The sequence below is a fragment of the Sinocyclocheilus grahami genome, unplaced genomic scaffold (genome assembly GCF_001515645.1).
Source record: "Sinocyclocheilus grahami isolate Dianchi unplaced genomic scaffold, SAMN03320097.WGS_v1.1 scaffold1110.1, whole genome shotgun sequence".
NCBI classification, from domain to species: Eukaryota; Metazoa; Chordata; class Actinopteri; order Cypriniformes; family Cyprinidae; genus Sinocyclocheilus; species Sinocyclocheilus grahami.
In genome coordinates this window covers 258,874-280,344 of record NW_015506289.1, presented here as the reverse complement: position 1 = coordinate 280,344, position 21,471 = coordinate 258,874, and the positions used below count along the sequence as shown (strand labels likewise).

At 35.7% G+C, this 21,471-nt stretch overlaps 1 protein-coding gene across 2 annotated transcripts in view; it reads right to left on the bottom strand.

Moving 5' to 3' along the window:
- Window positions 1–20,515, bottom strand: part of pdgfd (platelet derived growth factor d) — a 37,330-nt gene extending 16,815 nt beyond the window's left edge. Inside the window, exons 1-3 of one of the 2 annotated variants that reach the window (XM_016252462.1) lie at window positions 19,505–20,515; window positions 6,649–6,859; window positions 5,074–5,251 (exon numbers count right to left, since the gene is read on the bottom strand). In XM_016252462.1, coding sequence (XP_016107948.1) covers window positions 5,074–5,251; window positions 6,649–6,859; window positions 19,505–19,709 — 594 coding nt within the window. In that variant the 5' untranslated portion in view covers window positions 19,710–20,515. The remainder of the gene's footprint in view (window positions 1–5,073; window positions 5,252–6,648; window positions 6,860–19,504) is intronic. The other variant, XM_016252463.1, reaches the window with a different exon arrangement.
- Window positions 20,516–21,471: the final 956 nt, after the last annotated feature.

Here is a 21,471-nt window from a genome sequence, read left to right as displayed (position 1 = left end):
GGCCAGTGTGTGCTGTGATTGGTTAGCTGGGCCAGTGTGTGCTGTGATTGGTTAGCTGGGCCAGTGTGTGCTGTGATTGGTTAGCTGGGCCAGTGTGTGCTGTGATTGGTTAGCTGGGCCAGTGTGTGCTGTGATTGGTTAGCTGGGCCAGTGTGTGCTGTGATTGGTTAGCTGGGCCAGTGTGTGCTGTGATTGGCAGCACTCGGCGCCTGGTCGGGAAATGTCATGCCCCTTACCACTGCGAGCTTCAGTGTAAATATTGCGTCAAAATCAAATCAATTTGAGTGTGATTTAAACCCGGATGATTGTAACCACTCTAAGTTCGTCTGCCTTGGGAAAGCTAGTCTCAGACATAGTGATAACACTCGTTGCCTTCTCTAGTGCAGCTCAACCAGGTCTCGTCCCATTCATCGATATTTGTGATGTCACAAATCCCGGGAAATATGCGTTGTAGTCCAAACGAGTCGTTCGTTGTAGTTTTTGAAAAGTGATTTCTGTTAAATAAAACAGCACCCCTTTAAGTTACATAAAAGTTAAATAACACTTTAAAACAGCAGAATGAAATCTGTGAAGTTGATTTGGGAATTGTGACATGGATTTTCTCCAAAGAACATTAATATATTGAATTCATTTCATGGCTAAAATGTTCTTAATTTAGGTCAACATGCCTTCGGCAGAACACAAATAAACATTTGAACTACAACTCTTCGTGCATCATTAGTTCAGGACAAAGAACATCAAAGATGCAAATCCTAAAAACATTCAAGGAAAGTTCTCTAATTATAATTAAAGACCTTGAACAAAAAGGCACAATTTTAATCTTCAAACATTCCATTAATCCCAAAAGTAAAGCTAAACAAACATCACTGTTGGAAACTGGACCGTATTTTACAAGCACATGAAACAACGCTTAAAGAAGGTCTATGAAACAAACAAACACATCATCTTCCTGTAGAGAAACTCTCCACATCTGTCTGTGCCATTAACGGACACCAATGGCTTTAAAGGAATAGTCATCCCAAAAAAATTAACATTTTCTAAAAATGTGCTCACCCTCAGGCCATCCAAGATCAGAATTAATTTGTTTCTTCATCAGATTTGGAGAAATGTAGCATTGCATCAGTGTCTCAGCAATGGATGCTCTGCAGTGAATGGGTGCCGTCAGAATGAGAGCTGATAAAAACATCACAATAATCCACAAGTAATCCACAGCACTCCAGTCCATCAGTTCACATCTGGAGAAGACAAAAGCTGAAACACAGCCAGCATTAAGATGTTTTAACTTCAAACCGTTGCTTCCGGCTAAAATACAAGTCCATAATCCATAATAACGCTTCCTCCAGTGAAAGTGAAAGAGTCCATCTCCTGTTGTCTCTCTGATCAAAATCCACCCACATTGGGGCTACACAATTAATTGAAAATATAATCATGATTACAATTAAGGATGCCAATTGCATAATAGTTCAAAGGCACAATTACGGAAAAAAAAAAGTCCACTTTATTCTGTGTGCTTAAGATGTGTGTTTTTCTTTCTACAAGTTATCTTAAGGTTTTTTTCCCATTGTTTTAATTTTAGATTTAGTATAACATTATAATACTATGCAATTTTTTTTATTTCAAGAAGAAACCAAACCAATGTATACTTGACATTTGAGACTTAAAGGTGCACTAAGTAATATGTGACCCTGGACCACAAAACCAGTCATAAGGGTCCATTTTTGAAATTGAGATTTATACATCATCTCAAAAAGCTGAATAAATAAGCTTTCCATTGATGTATGGTTTGTTAGGATCGGACAATATTTGGCCGAGATGCAACTATTTGAAAATCTGGAATCTGAGGGTGCAAAAAAAATCTAAATATTGAGAAAATCATCTTTAAAGTTGTCCAAATGAAGTTCTTGGTGATGCATATTACTAATCAAAAATTAAGTTATAATAGATTTACGGTAGGAAATTTACAAAATATCTTCATGGAACATGATCTTTACTTAATATCCTAATGATTTTTGATATTATTATTACACATAATTTTGACCCATACAATGTATTGTTGGCTATTGCTACAAATATACCCCAGTGACTTAACACTGCTTTTGTGCTCCAGGGTCACATATTAAAAAAAAAAATTTCTGAGGAACAAAACATTAAAATGAAGGATTACGATCAGGCAAGAGGTAGGACCCGCGTAAATACTGGAGCAGCTTTCCAGCAGTGGAGAGAATTCAAGGAGCGGGAAGGGAATCGGACGCAGAGGTTGCTTTGTTTCTTCTTGATAGGAGAGTGACGTTGAGTTTGCTTTTTCACACAACTTTTCTGTGTTGGCTTTTGCTGCGGCCGGCAGGTATAGCAGATTCGCCACCAAAACAGGGGCGAGGTCCTATTGGGGTATGGGCGTGTTTGTTTTGGTGCTTTCAAATATCAACATTGTTTGGCAAAAATCGCTTAGTGTGCCTTTAATGCTATAGAAAAGCAATAAAAGTTTTTCAGGAAGAGTGTTTTCAGCTTGTTTATTTTCATATAAAAATATGCCATCATGCAGTCGCTTCAAGCAATGGTATAAATCTATTCAAAACATCAATTGTGATAATCGTAATTAATAAATCACAATTACAATTTCAAGGGAATAATCGACAATTATGATTTTTATCACAATCGTGCAGCCCTAACCCACATATTTGTTTAGAGCTGTCTTGGCTTGTAAACGCTGCATGGGCGTGTTTGTTTTGGTGCTTTCAAATATCAACATTGTTTGGCAAAAATCGCTTAGTGCGCCTTTAATGCTATAGAAAAGCAATAAAAGTTTTTCAGGAGGAGTGTTTTCAGCTTGTTTATTTTCATATAAAAATATGCCATCATGCAGTCGCTTCAAGCAATGGTATAAATCTATTCAAAACATCAATTGTGATAATCGTAATTAATAAATCACAATTACAATTTCAAGGGAATAATCGACAATTATGATTTTTATCACAATCGTGCAGCCCTAACCCACATATTTGTTTAGAGCTGTCTTGGCTTGTAAACGCTGCTTGATCTGTGCAAATTTCTCTCCTGATTCAAACCAGATTACTCTTACACAGGAGGAAGAGTTATTATGGATTATGGACTCATATTTTAGCTGGAAACACCGGTTTGAAGGTAAAACGCCTTAATGCTGGATTTGTTTCAGCTTTTGTCTTCTCCAGATGTGAACTGATGGACTGGAGTGCTGTGGATTATTGTGATGTTTTTATCAGCTGTTTGGACTCTCATTCTGACGGCACCCATTCACTGCAGGGCATCCATTGCTGAGACACTGATGCAATGCTACATTTCTCCAGATCTGATGAAACTCAGACAATTCAGGGTGGATCTTTCCTCATTAGATCAGTGTTTTTACCGCAGTAACACGCTCACATGTTCACACCGAACACTCACTTCAGTCTCACAGTCTCTCACTTTCTTGTACCATCGATCACGCCTCTTTTCTCTCTTTGTCGGCTTAGAAACAAATGTCTTAATTAAGCCAAACTTTTGTAAGTTCATCTAAGGTAAAAAAGCATTTCAGTTAAGAAGCTGTAAAACTTTAAGAAGAAGCCACCTAGTAACCACACAGAACACCCTAGCAACCGCTTAGCAACACCCTGGCAACCATCCACAGCTCCTTAGCATTGTGCCAGTGACTTTTGCACAAAACCCAGTAAAATATAAATGCTTAATATGAAATTTCATCACATTCATGTCCAGTGCAGGGTGTATCTGTTTCCCAACATGGAAATGATGGAAATGTACAAATTTACAGATTTACACAGAGAGAAAACATATTGCATATTTATGCTGATAGCTAGCAGCAGATTATTGCCGTTTTGGCCAGTGTGGAGAAAAAAGCCATGAGGCAGTCATAAAGCAGGATGGCTTTAGTCCCAATAAATGTTGTAAAATATTTCTCGCACCATCTGCTATCGTTCCACCATCCGCTAGCATCCTGCATGTGCACAAAAGCTACAGTAAATAAACCTGATATAAAAAATGGATAGTTCTTGTTCTAGACCAACTATTAATTTTACATGATTTTTGTGTGTGTGTGTAATATTTTATATTATGCTCTGGGTTGGTAAGATTTTTTACTCTTCTGCCCATTAAGGCTGAGTTTCTTTGTTTAAAAAAAATACAGTAAAAAAAGTAATATTGTAAAATATTATTACTATTTCAAATAAGTGTTTTCTATGTAAATATATTTGGCAACCATCCACAGCTCCTTAGCATTGTGCCAGTGACTTTTGCACAAAACCCAGTAAAATATAAATGCTTAATATGAAATTTCATCACATTCATGTCCAGTGCAGGGTGTATCTGTTTCCCAACATGGAAATGATGGAAATGTACAAATTTACAGATTTACACAGAGAGAAAACATATTGCATATTTATGCTGATAGCTAGCAGCAGATTATTGCCGTTTTGGCCAGTGTGGAGAAAAAAGCCATGAGGCAGTCATAAAGCAGGATGGCTTTAGTCCCAATAAATGTTGTAAAATATTTCTCGCACCATCTGCTATCGTTCCACCATCCGCTAGCATCCTGCATGTGCACAAAAGCTACAGTAAATAAACCTGATATAAAAAATGGATAGTTCTTGTTCTAGACCAACTATTAATTTTACATGATTTTTGTGTGTGTGTGTAATATTTTATATTATGCTCTGGGTTGGTAAGATTTTTTACTCTTCTGCCCATTAAGGCTGAGTTTCTTTGTTTAAAAAAAATACAGTAAAAAAAGTAATATTGTAAAATATTATTACAATTTCAAATAAGTGTTTTCTATGTAAATATATTATAAAATGTAATGTATTTCTGTGATGCGCAGCTGTATTTTCAGCATCATTACTCCAGTCTTCAGTGTCACATGATCTTCAGAAATCATTCTCATATGCTGATTTGCTGCTCAAGAAACAAAAAAAAAATAAAATTTTTTAATTGTACTCACCCCAAACATGTGATTAAACAAAAATACACAGTTTAATGTGAAATTCTTATGCAAATGTTTCATACAGGAGGTTAATGTGCCGTAATGCAACCAGCAGTGAAACTCACCAGCAGTGAATAGCAGATTTTGAATCCTGGTTTTGCTACGAAGTAATCGTCCGATTTGAAGGTGATTTTGATGAGGTTTGTTTTGGATGTGATCTGTGACGGAGCTCTCTGACCGCACCAGCGGCCCCAGATGATGGTGCTGGTTTCAGAAATATCCTCAACTTCAATATAATCATACCTGCAACACACACACACACACACACACACACACACACATCTATCAGTGCATCACCTGCACAGGTAAAGCATGTACACCTGATCTGCAGATGCTTTGATTCTGTCCCTCAAATATCAAAATTCATATGATTATAATATCTGAAGTGATATCACAATTGCATATTTTAGTGTTATTTTAGTATTATGTATAAGCTATTATAGTACTTATTTATATTTTTAATTAGCTGTCATTTTTATTTCAAATTTCAATTTTAGTAATTTTGTTGTGTGCTTTTGTAAGTTTTATTAGTTTTACATTTTTTTCTATTTAGCTTTCATTTGTTTATATTTCAGTTTTAGTAATTTTATTACATCAACTTGAACTTAGTTTATTGCCAATGCAACATTTCTAATTCAGTCTAATTAAAGTTCTTCACCTAATATTTATATTTTGTTTTATTTCAGCTTTATAACAAAAATACTTTTAGTTTATAATAACAGCCCTGGTACAGGGTACATCCATAAACAGCAAATGCAGTAATTGGTCATGTGACGTGACATCATGCTTTTATCTATATCATATAGATAATTATTTCTTTCCTGTCCTCGTTTCACTTCATGCCTCTTTCTCATCCTCTAAATTCACCATCTCTCATCTGTTTTTTCCTGCTTTATAATATAGGGTCTTTATAAAGTATCAGATTCACAGTAAAACCTCTAACCTCAAGGACAAACCCGTAACCCGAGAGTCACTCCACACACGCTGCGGTCAGATCCTCGCTCTGATTGGCTTTCTGCTCATTAAATATTCATATCATGTTTTAACTCTTCAGGCCTTTATTTCTAGCTCAGAAGTGCAGAATGAGAACCACAGGAATCTGAGAACCAAACCTGTTATTCTCTACCACGTGTTACAACATGATTTAACCATGTAGGACATGCACCTGGAGCTCCTGGATCAACATATCTATGAATTAATCAGATTTATAGCATTGTTAAGGGCTTTAGGCTTAGATGCTTGTTAAACCGTTCAATATTTACTATATAGACCAACCCAAAGAGTCAAAGTGACACTTTCTCAACAGTTTAAACCGATCTAATTCATTATTCATGAACTCATCCATTCCGAAGCTCCGCCCTCACCTTCAGACTCCATTCTTCACCTACACTTAAGTCTTAAATAGATCTAATTCTTTATTCATGTATTCACTCATTGTGAAGCTCCACTTTCACCTGAAAACTCCATTCTCCGCCTCTACTTAAAACTCTTAAATTGGTGTAATTCATTATTCATAAACTCAAGCATCCGAAGCTCCGCCCTCCCCTGCAGACTACCATTTTTTCAACCTCCACTTAAAAGTCTTAAATAGATCTGATTCATTATTCAAGTACTCATCCATTCTGAAGCTCCGCCCTCACCTGCAGACTCCATTCTCTGCCTCCTCCAGTCCAAACTGAGCATCAAATTCCAGCAGGATGCGTGTGTGGGGCGATGAGAGCAGTTTCCATGACAACAGCAGGTTGCGGGGGTAAGAGCTGGGGAAGCGCGGGCTCTGGACATGACCTCCGCCTTTGACCATTATCACCTCTTCCTTCCGGTACAAGTCTGTGAGGCGATTGCTGTCTGTTACTGGTCACAACTCGGACAGGTTAGTGTGTTACTCTCGGAGACAAACAAACACACACAGATATACACAAATACAACACATAAAGGTTAGAATCTGTTTCATTTCAGTTCATCCCAGTTCAGTTCAAAAATCTAATTCTCTTCAGGAGAATAGACCAATTAACTTCTAATTCTCTTGAGGAAGCAAACTAAAACCACTTAGATCCATAGCAAACGAATTTCCTTCAAAATTGTCTTCACAAAAATAAATGAATTCACTTCTAATTCGGTTTAGGAAGTTAAGTTACTTCTGATGCTCATTGTGAAGCTATTTTAATTCAGTTTTTATTCTCCTCAGGAAACTAACCCAATTCACTTCTCTCTCTTTTTCTCAGAAAAAGAAGTTAAGTCACTTTAGATTCTATTTACATCAAGAACAAACTAAATTCACTTCTGATTCTCTTTACAAAATAAAAAGAGACTTCTAAGTGATGTTTATTTATTTCTGATGCTCTTTGGGAAATGATCTGAATTGACTTCTAATTCACTTCTGATTCTCTTTCCCAAAATAACCATTTTTGATTCTCTTAAATTTAGAAAAAACTAAATTTAGCCTACTTCGGTTTCAAATGATTTAATTGTGTTCAGGAAGTGATGTTTATTTACTTCTGATGCTATTTCGGAAATGATCTAAATTCACTTCTATTTCTCTTCAGGAAAAGAGCTAAAGTCACTTTTGATTCTCTCCAGAAGAAATAACTTCATATGCTTCTAAATCTTATTATAATAAGAACTTGTAATTCTGTTCATCTGATCAAGTCTGTTCAGATCACATCACAAATTCACTTCAGAGTTCGAAAGGAATTAAGCTCTTTTTCTGAAGAGAAGAAATAACTTCATATGCTTCTAAATCTTATTATAATAAGAACTTGTAATTCTGTTCACTGAAGTGAAGTGATCCGAATTCACTTCTGATTCTCTCCCAAAAAACTTTTTTTAATTTTTAATTCTCTTCAGGAAAATAACTAAAGTCACTTTGATTCTGTACAGAAAAAAGAACTGAACTTTCTTCTCTTCAGAAAAAGAGCTTAATTCCTTTCGAATTCTGAAGTGAATTTGTGATGTGATCTGAACTGACTTGATGATTCACTTTTGATTCTCTTCAGAAAAGTGAACTGAATTAACATCTGATTATAAGGAAATAACCTGAAATCCTTAGAATTTGAGCTTAACACCTGAACAGAGTTCACTGAAATGGACCACAGAATCTCTGACGGAACACAAACACACACAAACATGAGTAACACAAGAGAAGTAAATGGCGACAGGTCTATAGGAAAAGACAGGCATGCTTTTAGCCCACAAAAGTAAAATATTAAAAATAGCAGATGTTATGCAACAGGAAAACAAAGATCATTTATAGTGACAGTTCGTGAATCTTTAAATCAGACCAATGAGCACATCGGATCGCTGTAAAGAAAACTGAGAATTCATGATACACTAATCGAAAGTGACGACATTGATGATGACCTGATCCGATGTCAAAATGATGCATCCATGCTGATGTTTTCATTTCCAAAAGCTCCTTGACTCAGCACCACCACAGCGTTCACACACACACACACACACACACACGCACACACACGCACACGCACACACAGTGATTACTGATCCATGCATGCAGGAAACACTTGTGATTATGGCTATACAGCAGGAACAGGGCCACCATCCATCACCATGACAACCTGCTGACCAATGAGCTTTTAAATGAACTTAAACAGAAATAAGGCTAGCTCACACACACATATACACACACTACTCGCTTATATCACTTCTATAAGTGTGATACTGACAGTCTAGCAGCTTTGAGTTTAACAGCCTCATTTACACAATCTCACACACACCGTACTTCTTTAACACCAATTTGCTTCAACTTTCTGAGAGCGAATACACACTTACTGTACATACAAACTCATCACACGCAGTTCTAAAAGCTCTTAAAGTTTGTCGTGTTAAAGTATGAGCTGTCGTCTGTTATTGTGAAGCGCTAAAAGCATCAGATGAAATGCTCATGACAGGCATCAGGACAGAAGAATGTAGGTTATGTTTCAAAAAGTACTGAGTTGCCTCACTGTCTACTGCCTACAGTACACACTACTAAGGCAAAACCCCAATAGAAATAGAACATCATGAGTGACTGATTTAGAATGATTAACAATAATCTAGTAAGTATAAAAATACACAGCACACATTAAATAGGTAATATGCTAAATTTTGAACTCTATTTAGCCTAATTAATTTTATCATTAAAATCTGGATTAAGTGAACTACAACTACATTTAATTGGGTAATATGGCCATTTTTTTATTTGATTTAATGTGTTTTATCATCATGTTCTGTTTTTAAGCGTATTACAAGTATATTTAATTAGGTAATATGGTCAGTTTTTAATTTGTTTTATTAAGTTCTGGTATTAAGTGAACTACAAGCATATTTAATTAGGTAATACGGTCAATTTGTAACTTGATTTAATTTGTTATATCAATAAATTCTGGAATTAGGTGAACTAAAAGTATATTTAATTAGGTAATGTGGTACATTTTTAATTCAGTTGAACTCATTTTATCATTAAGGTCTGGTATTAAGTGAATTACAAGTACATTTAATTAGGTATATGGTCAAATTTGAAATACATTTATTTTGTTTTATCATTTAGCTCTTGTATTAAGTGAATTACAACTATATATTATAAACTCTCTAGCTTTTGTCTGCTCAATGGTATTACTGTTAACTAAAAACTATCCAAAAAACTTTTTGTTAATTAAGATGAAGGTGAAATGAAAAAAATATATATTCACAAATTTAAATTAAATGAAAATTAAAAATGCTGCATTGGCAGCTAACTGAAATAAGTTTAAATTGAAGCACTAAAAATTCTAATTGGAAATAAATAAAAACTAAGACTGAACTAAAAATAAAACTGAAATATATTAGGTTATATAGCTTTTTTATTAGTTTTTATACTAATTAGTAAAAAAAAAGCTAATTCAAAATATTAATAAAACTATATAAAAATAATAATATACAAATATTACTAAAATAACACTCTCTGCCATCCTGTATGGACTGCTTTTACTGAGCTTGTTGCAATGCATTATGGGGTTGCCAATTGTGTGCCTTGGAATTGGTCAAAAGAATTTGGTCTGTGATGAATGAGTCTTTCATTGCAGTCAGAATTTATAATAAATTGATCTCATTTTACAACATCAAAACGTGTGTGTGTGTGTGTGTGTGTGTGTGTGTGTGTGTGTGTGTACAGACATATTTCTCCATCTCTGATGATTGGAGAAAAAAATAAAACAAATCTAGACTTGCATTCATGTGCGAGATAATGCCTGACTCTGTGTGTCTGTGTGTGTGTGTGTGTCCCACAATTAAGGTTATTCAGGTCAAGAACTGCCCACTTAGACGGGAAGAGACCATTTAACTGATATATAAAGCGATCAGTCACAGTTCATTGTGTTTTAATGTGCCTTTTACGGTCAAGTTTTTCAGAAATAGTTGATACCACAGTAACATACTTACAAAAAATAACCCATTCAAACAATACTATGATAGAGACCATCAGTGGTTGTAGGAAAAACAAGAGAAACTCTTCCACAAGTATCAAATATAATCTCATGACTGTGGAAAACATTTCACCATTCAACAGACGTTTCAACAAGAACTAAACAGTAATAACCTATGCATCTGCCCAGTTCATAAAAACATTAGCTAATTTCTCTCATGTTCTGTCTCTGTTTCTTTCCCTCAATATTTCAACAACGGCACATTTCAATTTTTTGCCCAGGTCACATTTCAATCAATCAATAAATGCCTAACTAACTAAATCTAAAATAAAAAAAATAAAAATAATATACAAAATATATAACAAAAATAATATATATATATATATATAAAATATAATAAAAACAATAAAAATAAATGAAAAAAGAAAAATAAGAAATAAAAGAAAAATACACTAAATAAAAAAAGAAGGAAACTATATTTTTCCATAAGCAAAATGGCCATTAAAATTATGCAAAATATATTTTCTCTTTCTTTTGATTTTTCTTTCTTTTTATTTTGGGGTGAAATATGACATTTCTCTACAGATAAATCCATCTGAAGACATGAAGAATTTCCTAGGACAGGAGTTCAGAAAGCATGTGTTTCTATTGACAGATAGAGGTCAGAGGTCAAACACGGGCATAAAGCTTTATGACTCATCAGTGTGTGTGTGTGTGTGTGTGTGTGTGTGTGTGTGAGTGAGTGAGTGAGTGAGAGTCTACCTGCTGTCAGACAGTTTCAGCTGAACTTACAGAAGCATCAAGACATGACACACTCAGACTCCCACCCTGAGGACGTGTGTGTGTGTGTGTGTCCATCTATTTGTAGTTTCTCTCACCTCGCGTGCTGCTCTGTGCTTGAGTGAGAGATCATGCTGAACTGTTACACAGTTGGAACCCAAAGCAGAATCTATTCCTGGACGTCTAGAGCCACACGTTATATCAGCACACTCGTCTCAGTTTATTAGTGCACTAATATTCTATTGGAACCTTTGTTCTTGTCTCCATAGCAACCAGATGTTCCATCAGAATTTATTGTGAAGAATTAACCAATTAATCATCAACCAGAATTATTGTGAACCAGTCAATTCTCTTTAAATGTATATTTTTAATGATTATTTTGATGTATTTTAAGATTTAATAACATAATACTTGCCTTACATAATACATAATCTTGTCTTAAAGGAACGCTCCACTTTTTGTTTTCTTTTTTTTTTTAAATAGGCTCATTTTCCAGCTCCCCTAGAGTTAAACAGTTGAGTTTTACCGTTTTCGAATCCATTCAGCCGATCTCCGGGTCTGGCGGTTGCACTTTTAGCTTAGCTTAGCATAGATTATTGAATCTGATTAGACCGTTAGCATCTCGCTCAAAAATGACCAAAGAATTTCTATATTTTTCCCATTTAAAACTTGACTCTTCTGTTGTTACATCGTGTACTAAGACGGACGGAAAATTAAAAGTTGTGATTTTTTAGTTCTAGTATAGTTCCTAGCCATATTGGCCTAGAAAATTACAACTTTTCATTTTCTGTCGGTCTTAGTACACAATGTAACTACAGAAGAGTCAAGTTTTAAATGGGAAAAATATAGAAACTCTTTGGTCATTTTTGAGCGAGATGCTAACGGTCTAATCAGATTCAATAATCTATGCTAAGCTAAGCTAAAAGTGCAACCGCCAGACCCGGAGATCGGCTGAATGGATTCGAAAACGGTAAAACTCAACTGTTTAACTCTAGGGGAGCTGGAAAATGAGCTTATTTAAAAAAAAGTGGAGTGTTCCTTTAAAGTTGCATAAATAAATAAATTGAATGAATGCATAAATAAATAAATATTTAGCAAAAAATAAACAGAATTTTACATAAATCAGGGATGTTATAATTAACTAAAACCAATGAGAACCAAAAGGGCTTGTGTGTTAGGAAAATAATTATTGATTTAGCCAAACCACAAATTCATGCAATAAACCGAGTATTATATTTAATTAATTTCAAGTTCACAATTAATTTGCTGTTCAGAAGTCTGTTTACTTTTTAAAATAACCTATTTGTCTGTACTGAGTTTGCTACTGAGATAATACTGTACTGTTTGAGCTACTGTAAACTAACAAACAATATGCTCTTACTGATTGACTTTGAATCACTTTGCAGTATGTTTTCACTTTCCTGCATTAATTATATTATGACAAACACAAACCGCCGTGTTCCTGGGAGGATTTGGGAAAGGAAAGAGTTTAAGTGGCTGTTTATATCCCTTACAAGGCATTGATGTTGAAGAAGAGTACAAACATATTACTGCAAAAATAAAAACTCACAGGAAACAAGCCTCCAGAACACAGAACACATGTTCAACACAGATAATGAAGCGTTTGTGCATTTCATTTTTTTTGTAGTCCTGATCAGATCCTTCCCAGTATGTGGAGAGTGTTGACAACACACACACACACACAAAATCAGGGCATCACTTGTGAGAAAGTAAATCAATTAGTGCTCAACTCCAGCGTAATGAAACCCAAGCCTTCAACACTCCAGCCAGCTCTTATTAACACACACTCACATCCACTTAACACATCCGTTCTGACATCTCATCTCTCCCTTTCTTCTCTTTCTGTCCTTTACACACACTCCTGATCCTCCACCCCTTGTGTTTTAGTCACATGGCATTTTATTAAAACAAGGTTGCATACTGTACATCCACGCTACCTGAGCAACTGCCATTGCAACGAATGGGAATGCTAATTGACAGTTTTCTCCTTGCTAGCAACGCATGCTATAACTTGGAAGAGGCCTATAAAAAATGTAATTTTTGTTTCCAAATTCCATTTTTTCTTAAATTCTGTGTTTTCTATTGACATTTTTCTGAATTCTGCCCGATAATTTTTTTCCCTTCACAATTCTGTTTTAATTTTTCTGGATTCTGTGTTTTGTGTGTGTGTTTTGTGTAGGGGTCGACCGATTATCGGCGCCGATATTAAGCATTTTTATGATTATCGGTCATTTTCAAAACCGATTCGCCGATAAAATAACTTAATTTTGAAATGCGCTATTTGGCTCTGATGCAGCCTGTCAGAACTCACCACTCTGTGGCCTAAAGCAGTCTCCGCCCACCGCTCATCTGATTTGTTGGGAGTCATGAATCCGACCAATCAATGCGGAATTCACTCTCACTCCGAAAGCGCTTGCTAACTGCAGCTGCTTCAGTGATCACGCATCAGTTGTCTTTCAAAGGTAAGGCAGCAGCAGACCTTGCTTAAGTTGCAATAGATCCCAATCCACTAACGTTACACTGAAGTTGCAAAACACCTCAATATTATCTATGATTTCCCCGATGCAGAAAACGCGGACCGAATCGCAGAATCCAGTCATATAAATGGAATTTATTGTATGACGCGGAATGTCACGGAATTTGTCAAAGTTTGTCTCACTACATGAGGACATAAATACATGAACAACATCTCCAGAACTGCTCTGACTCCTCACTTTATGAGCATTTGACAGTTTCATTGGAGTAAAATGATCTTCATATCATTTACATAGACCTACAGAAACAAGTGCCTCATGGCAACCCGTCAAAATATAAATTCGGGTTAGCTTAAAGAAATTATCAGAAATATATTACTGTGGTGCAGTATGATGTACATAATACTACTCGGGGATGAAAGTTTTCCGTAGATACGACGGATTTCCGTCAATTGGACGGATTTGAGGGGAAAAGAAACATGTAGCACATTGTTGTTGTTCATGCCGGTGTTCTGACGATTTGTTGGTAGCATAATCTGATAGGTAGCATTATTTGTCAGAACACCAGCACACCAAAAATCCTCCCCGCCACGGCTGCAGCTTCTCACTGACAACATACCGTCGCTCGCATCATTCACAGTCGGGTTATTAGCAGAGAACACAGAGCAGGTCTTGAATTTCAGGCGCAGGATTGCGGCTATTAATAATAATTCTACTCATTCCCGCAGGTTCCGCGCTTATAACGCGATGACAGATGACGGAACTCATTTGCACGTGCTTTTGAGTCTTGAGAACTCTCATGTTCTGTGCGCCCACAGATCGCGATAAGGAGAGTGACAGCTTTTAATAATTATTCAAGGAGTTTGCAAATGTGATATTGATTTAATACAACAGTTCAATAAACATGTACTGCCTGATTTTGCTCGATTTCATCAACGAAAATAGTTCCAAATAAAGTAAGAGCTCAGCCGCTGCGCATCTCTAAAAGCAAACACAGCGGTGTTTCATTCATGAATGAAAGTGTGTTTTTGAACGAATCTAGTCAGTGATTCATGATTACCCATTCATAAAGACAGTCACTTGCTTCATTCCTGAATGAATCAGCCGTTCATACGAATCAATTAAATGAATGATTCAGTGATAAAATCTGTGATTTTCCGCCACCTGCTGGCGGTTTCAGTTTCATTTTTAGTTATAATTGCAGTTATTACTGAGGAATGGTGTTTGGCCGAGGAAAATTTTTCAGTCAAAATATATATTTTTTTGCTTTAACCCCTGACTACTACAACAATTATTACAACTTTTGTTTAAAAGAATAAATCACACAATACGCTATTTCTTCCATGTTTTAATTTTAATGGTAAACCCATTAAATAAAGAGTTTGCCAAAAAATAAAGAGTTTAACTCTTTAAAATAAAGAGTTTACTGTGGGAGTACTACACTCAACCAACACCAGGGAAGGCAGTTTTTGTCAGAGCCCTTGTTATTCTTAATTCTGACATTAATTTTAATTTATACACCAGACATATATATCGCTTCAAAATATCGGTTATCGGTCTACTTGATCTGTAATAATCAGTATCGGCATCGGCCTTGAAAAACACATATCGTCGACCCCTAGTTGTGTGTATGTGTGTGTGTGTGTGTTTTTAATATACTGTACTGTATATGACCAAAAATGTGATTTTGTTTTAATTTATATGAATATATAAAACTTTAATAATTTAATAAATTTACTACATTTTTGCAAATTCCCTTATATTTCTCACAAATCTATTTTCTACATGCTGTTTTACAATTTTTCAATAAAAAAAAAATCATAAAACTTTACCAATTTAATAAAATGTTAACAATATTAGGGACCTTTTTTTAGGGACTAGTTTTTTAAAAAATAGTTTTATTTTTTCCACAAATTGTGTTTTATTTTTTAGATTCTGTGCTTTATGATTTTCTACAGATATATCACCAAAACCTTTGGTAATTAAATTAATTCATAAAACTTTACCAATTTAATGTTTTTTTTTTTTACAGTATTACAGTACACATTTTGTTTTATTTAAAAAAATGTTTTTATTGTGTTTTATGATGTAAAACAAATGTATCTTAAAAGACTTAATCAAATGGGTTCATGAATAATTTTTTTTTTTTTTTACAATAATAGGGCTATCATCTATCAATAATAGATGAAATCTATATTATTTTTCACAAATTCTGTTTGACTTTTTCTGGATTCTGCGTTTTACAAATTACTATAAATTTATCATCAAAACCTGTGGTAATCAAATGAATTTGTTAAACTTTAATTTAATCTGGCTTTTAAAGTGCAATCACATGAAAATACAACAATTCCTTTACAACAACACATTGCATTTTTAAAAAATGTTATCAAATAAAGTGCCGAAGCAGACAGCTGGGAATATAAATGGGGATTTGCAAAACACTGTGAAAGACGGGCAATCAAATTCTGCAGTGCTTAATATTTGATCTATTTTTTCCCTAATTAACACCATTGTTTCTGGAATAAGAAGTCGTTTGCATGCTCTAAAGTCACAGATGTAATGGGAATAAGAGATGCGTGTCGTCATACAGACATGATGCAGCTCACAGATGTCTGATTTCATGAGGGAAACACTGAGCTAATGGACATGAAACACCCAGTGCTGAAACATGCCCACCCTGACACACACACACACACGTCGAGATCAAACAGCTTAATCACACAGATCTGCGATTGAGGGCTCTGTCATTATGTGTCTGTCAACTAGATTTACAGTCATGGAGTCATTCATCACACACACAGACACACACTGTGAATAACTGGAGCCTGATGTGTCTTCTGTTAGAAATGATGAATGTGTGCTAGCAGACAGCTGTGTGTGAGATACAGACAGAAAAATGCTGAGTAAAGATGCATCTTCCTGTCTGCATGTAAAAATGACAGAAAACAGGCTGCCGCACACACACGTCTAAACGGAAACACCTTGTGAAGGACTTTTTTTGTTCATATACACATACAATATCAGACCACCTACAAAACACACACACACACACAATGAAACAGGAACAACAATTCCTTCCACAATCCAAGAAGTGTGTGTGTTGTGGGGAATCCCATGCCAGATTCCTCATCACTGATGACTGGGTGTGAACCGGGACACCCTGTGACTCATTGCCCTAAAATAACCATATTTCAGCTGTTTTACAACACACACACACACACACACACACACACACACACTCTCCATCTCATCGTCCACTGCTCAACAGTTCTGTCAAACACAGCAGCCACATCACAAAAAGCACACGCACATCTGTACAAGGGTAGTTGACACGTCAAATGGTGTGACTTGATTCAAGTACTACTATTTAAACATTTCCTAAATCTTTCCATTTTTTATTCATTCAAAGAATTATGCATGCAATTTTTAAGCTAAAAACGTCAATCAACAATTACCCTCGCACACCTGTAGGTGATCAATAGGTGCGTAGGATAAACTATCAAAAACAGGTCAAACAAAGCAAAAAAAAAAGAAGAAATCCTGCATACAATCCGAAATGTATTGCAAATGTATCAAAAATAGATTTATTCACAACGTCTCAGTTCTATTACCTTCATCAGGCATATGCAGACAGTTCCCTTCAAGGTAAAAATGTCAAAAAACACACAACAAAATACTTAAAATTTTAACAAATTAAAATCAAAACAGAAAAAAAAACCTATATCTCAATGGTACTAAAATAAACTGATTGCATGCAATTTTTAAGATCTCATTAATTGAGATCAGGGTTATCATAGTTAAAAAATAAACCCATAAAAGAAATAAATACAATTTTTGTTACTTGAAATTTTATCTTATTTTAGCTAGTTGCCAAAACAACATCTTGTGGTACTAAAATAAAAACCGATTCAGATACTACTTAGAATATATTTTTAATAATTTATGGTTTATTTAAATAGTCTTGCAGTGCAACAAGTGAATTATTAAAAAGTACAAACTACAAATTATGCACTGCAAGACTATTTAAATGAGCCATAAATGATTGATAATAGATTAAATAAATTCCAAAACAAATTCCAAAAAGTAAAAATCATAATGTTGGAAAAATCTATTTTACTGGTCAACAACACTAATATTGCCAGTTGACATTTGAACATTCGCTGCAGGCGTCAGACACCTGTTGGGGAACTAACACACACACACACACAGCTAACCTCAAAAGGTCCAAAAAAATCAGATCAGATATTAATAATTTACATTATCATATTTTTGACACAACCGCAGTCTATCCTGTGGTTAAACTTGTGAATAATTACATTTATGCATTTGCCAGATGCTTTTATCAAAAGCACCCAAGCTTTTCATCAGTTCATGCATTCCCTGGAAATCGAACCCGTGACCTTGTGTCGCTAGCATCATACTCTACTGTTTACTACTGCTACAGGAATACAGGAACTGGTTAAGTATCCTCCCATCACACTAACTCAGTGCAGAGAAGAGATCAGGCATGTGACATGAGCAGAGACGATCAGAGAGCTGCAGACCTGTCATAACACGCTTCAGCTGATCACAACATCAACCAAAAACCGAGGAACATTCATGCCCGTTCACATCCACAGTGACCACAGAAAGCATTTGCAGCACTTCAAAAAGTCTGAATGTCATTAATGAAATCACAAAATATCAAGGCAAGAGTTCTGAGCTGAACTCATGGCACTTGTCGGAAGCGTTTTGCAATCAATTTTAAGCCACTGCTGTCGAAGTATTTGAGCTAGAAAATGTCTGAATGTCACTGCATTAGATCATAAAATACAAGTGACATTTATTGTAAATACAGACAGCACAAGCACTTTTTACAAGCAAAACACTCAGCAAACAGTTTTGCATGGTTTGAAATGATAAAACAATAGAGCCGGTGTTGAAAATGAATGCAAAAAGCCACTTGGTGCTTGGTTAAACAGCTAGCATAGAAATTCTCAGAACTTCCTTAACGTTTTGGCAAGGTTCTCTCAAAGTTATGAACAAATGTTAGTGGAATGTTACTACTTGTGTCAGAACGTTCAGAGAACATTCAAAACCAACGTTCCCATAAAGTCTGCACAGTAATAAAATGGAATGTTCACACAACCAAAAAAATATTTTTGAAACATGCATCATTAAAAAATTTTTTAAAACTATACATCGATCATGGAATGTTTTTTCTGAAATGTTTTAGTTGAACATTCTTTAAACGTTGTTACTTGTTACTTCTGAATGTCCTCTGAACATTCGAAAACGTTCCCATGTTTGCAAACTTATCAAATATAATGTTCACTTAACGCTCGCACAACCGAGAAAAAAAAAAGTTTTAAAACATTAATCGTTAAAAATGTTTAAAACAAAACTTAGTTCACAGATTGTTTTTCTTAAACATTTTAGTTGAATGTTCGTCTAACGTTCAGAGAGCATTCAAATGTAACGTTCCCATGATGTTTGGAAAATCTGACCTTTCCATAACCAAGAAAAAACATTTGAAAAAGACGTCTTCAGAGAACTGTCAGAAATAACGTGTTCATAACTTAAAGGGAACGTTAGTACAACGTTCCTAGAACATACATGGTTAGCGGGATACTAGAACATATTGATAGTTAATGTGATGAACCACTACACCTGCTAACTAGGACACCTGTGAACTTGAGACTTCATACGTGCACCAAAAAGTTGATTAATAAGACAGTGAGACTTTAAAAAGGATGAAAATGGAAGCTTTTGAGCTCAGATGACACTCGCGTTGAAATTTCTAATGGTCCCAATACTTTTGGGGTCACTGAATCTTCCAAACTCACCATTGCCGCGGGTGTTTGAAGCCCTCAGCGCTTTGGAGGACATCACCTGGGCCTGTGTGGCGTAATTCTCACCGCTCAGCGCCGCGATGAAGGAGCACACGAGCAGCCACATGATTTGGAACCGAACCGTGATCCAGAAGCGCCACATGGACCCCGAGTTTCCACCGCAGCGCAGCGCGTCCGCAGATCCGGACAACAGGTTCATATAAACCAAGCCGCGGAATCCAAAACCTCCGACTTTATCTGCTTGTGTCCCGTTTGACCCCGAGCTTATAATTCCAACAGAATATTTTCCATTCCTTGAACATTTACGGAAACCCGAGGACGCGAGAAAAGTGTCTTGGCAACAATAACGCGCGCGGTGCCGAGGGATTCCCAGAGTTCACACATCAAACTCCTGCTGAAAGATCGGGTTGCTGCGCTGCTGAGAGATGGAAGGAGAAAGAAAGGAAGCCCAGGAGGGCTGGACCCCCTTCATCCAGTCAGGACGAGGAAATAACGCCCGTGGGGCGCGTTTTACTGCGTGTTTGCTGGAATACTTTCCCTCGGTGCGTAACGCTGCCACTCTTTTCCTGCTTGTTTCGTCGCAAGGAAAGTTGAGTTTCCCTGAGGAGAAACCACAAACGCGGCGGTACGCACGGGATTCAAACATTCAGCAAACTGCAGGCCATGACTTGAATTCAGTGTTCAAACTCTTTCCCAGTGAATTATAATAGTGTTTATAAAGTCTAATGGGAAGAAATATAGATTAATAAGTGCTTACTTCAGGGCTTCCTCATGAACAATTGCACCTTATCTGATGCTTTCCGCTCTGGGATCTGAATTATTGGCTGTGTTTGCTATGGAATAACTTACTAGTAGTACTTTATACACTGCATACTACTTAAATAGTATGTGAAATACGCACTATACAACGATAAACGATGCAAACAGCAGTATACTGTTGCTTATATATGCTTTTGTCACGTGATCTCATCAACCAAGTATCAACTCAGAATTCACATATTTTGGCCTGCAATGTTCTGTTACAGTTTGAATGTAATATTTATTTCACAAGATTTATAAAAAAAAGAAAAATTATCATCTCAAAATTAACATATGTTGGTCTGCAGTTTTCTGTTAAAGTTTGAAAGCAATATTTTTTTTAATAAAAAAAAAAATTATCATCACAATCATTACATAATTAGATAAGGATTAGATTATTTGGCATTTTTAATTCTATGTAAAATTTCTTGATTTTAAAATTACAGTACTGCGTATTTGTCACTGGAAATGGAAGGTCAAGTTGAGCGCAATGCATTGTGGGATAGTATGTTTTGTATTGCACATTTTGTCAGATGTTTTTTAGGTTCTCAATGCATACAGACATATTTGCACTTTCTGAACTTGTAAGCATTTATAGTCATTTCCAAAGAGGACATATTATACGTAAACTCAAAGTAACAAACAATTCAAATGTGAATAACTTCTAGATTTCTAACTAGAATTCGGATGCATAACATGCATTACTTTGGTCATGTAAACATTCCCTTAAAGCATAAATCTCATGCAATTCAAACTTTGAATTGAATTAAGCATTAAAGGGGTCATATGATGTTGCTAAAAAGAACATTATTTGGTGTAATGAAATGTTTATGTGGTTTAAGGTTAAAAAAACACATTATTTTCCACATACTGTACATTATTGTTTCTCCTCTATGCCCCGCCTTTCTGAAACGTGTCGATTTTTACAAAGCTCATCGGTCTGAAAAGCAAGGTGTGCTGTGATTGGCCAGCTATCCAGTGCATTATGATTGGCCGAATACCTCAAGCGTGTGACGGAAATGTTACGCCCCTCACCATACTGTGATGCGCTGTCCCGGCCGGAGCGACGATTCAAAAACCTTAAAACCCATTACAAACGAGGCATTTGTTGCAACCAGTGGGGACATAATTATGGATTATAATGACTTATACTGTCTTTTTAC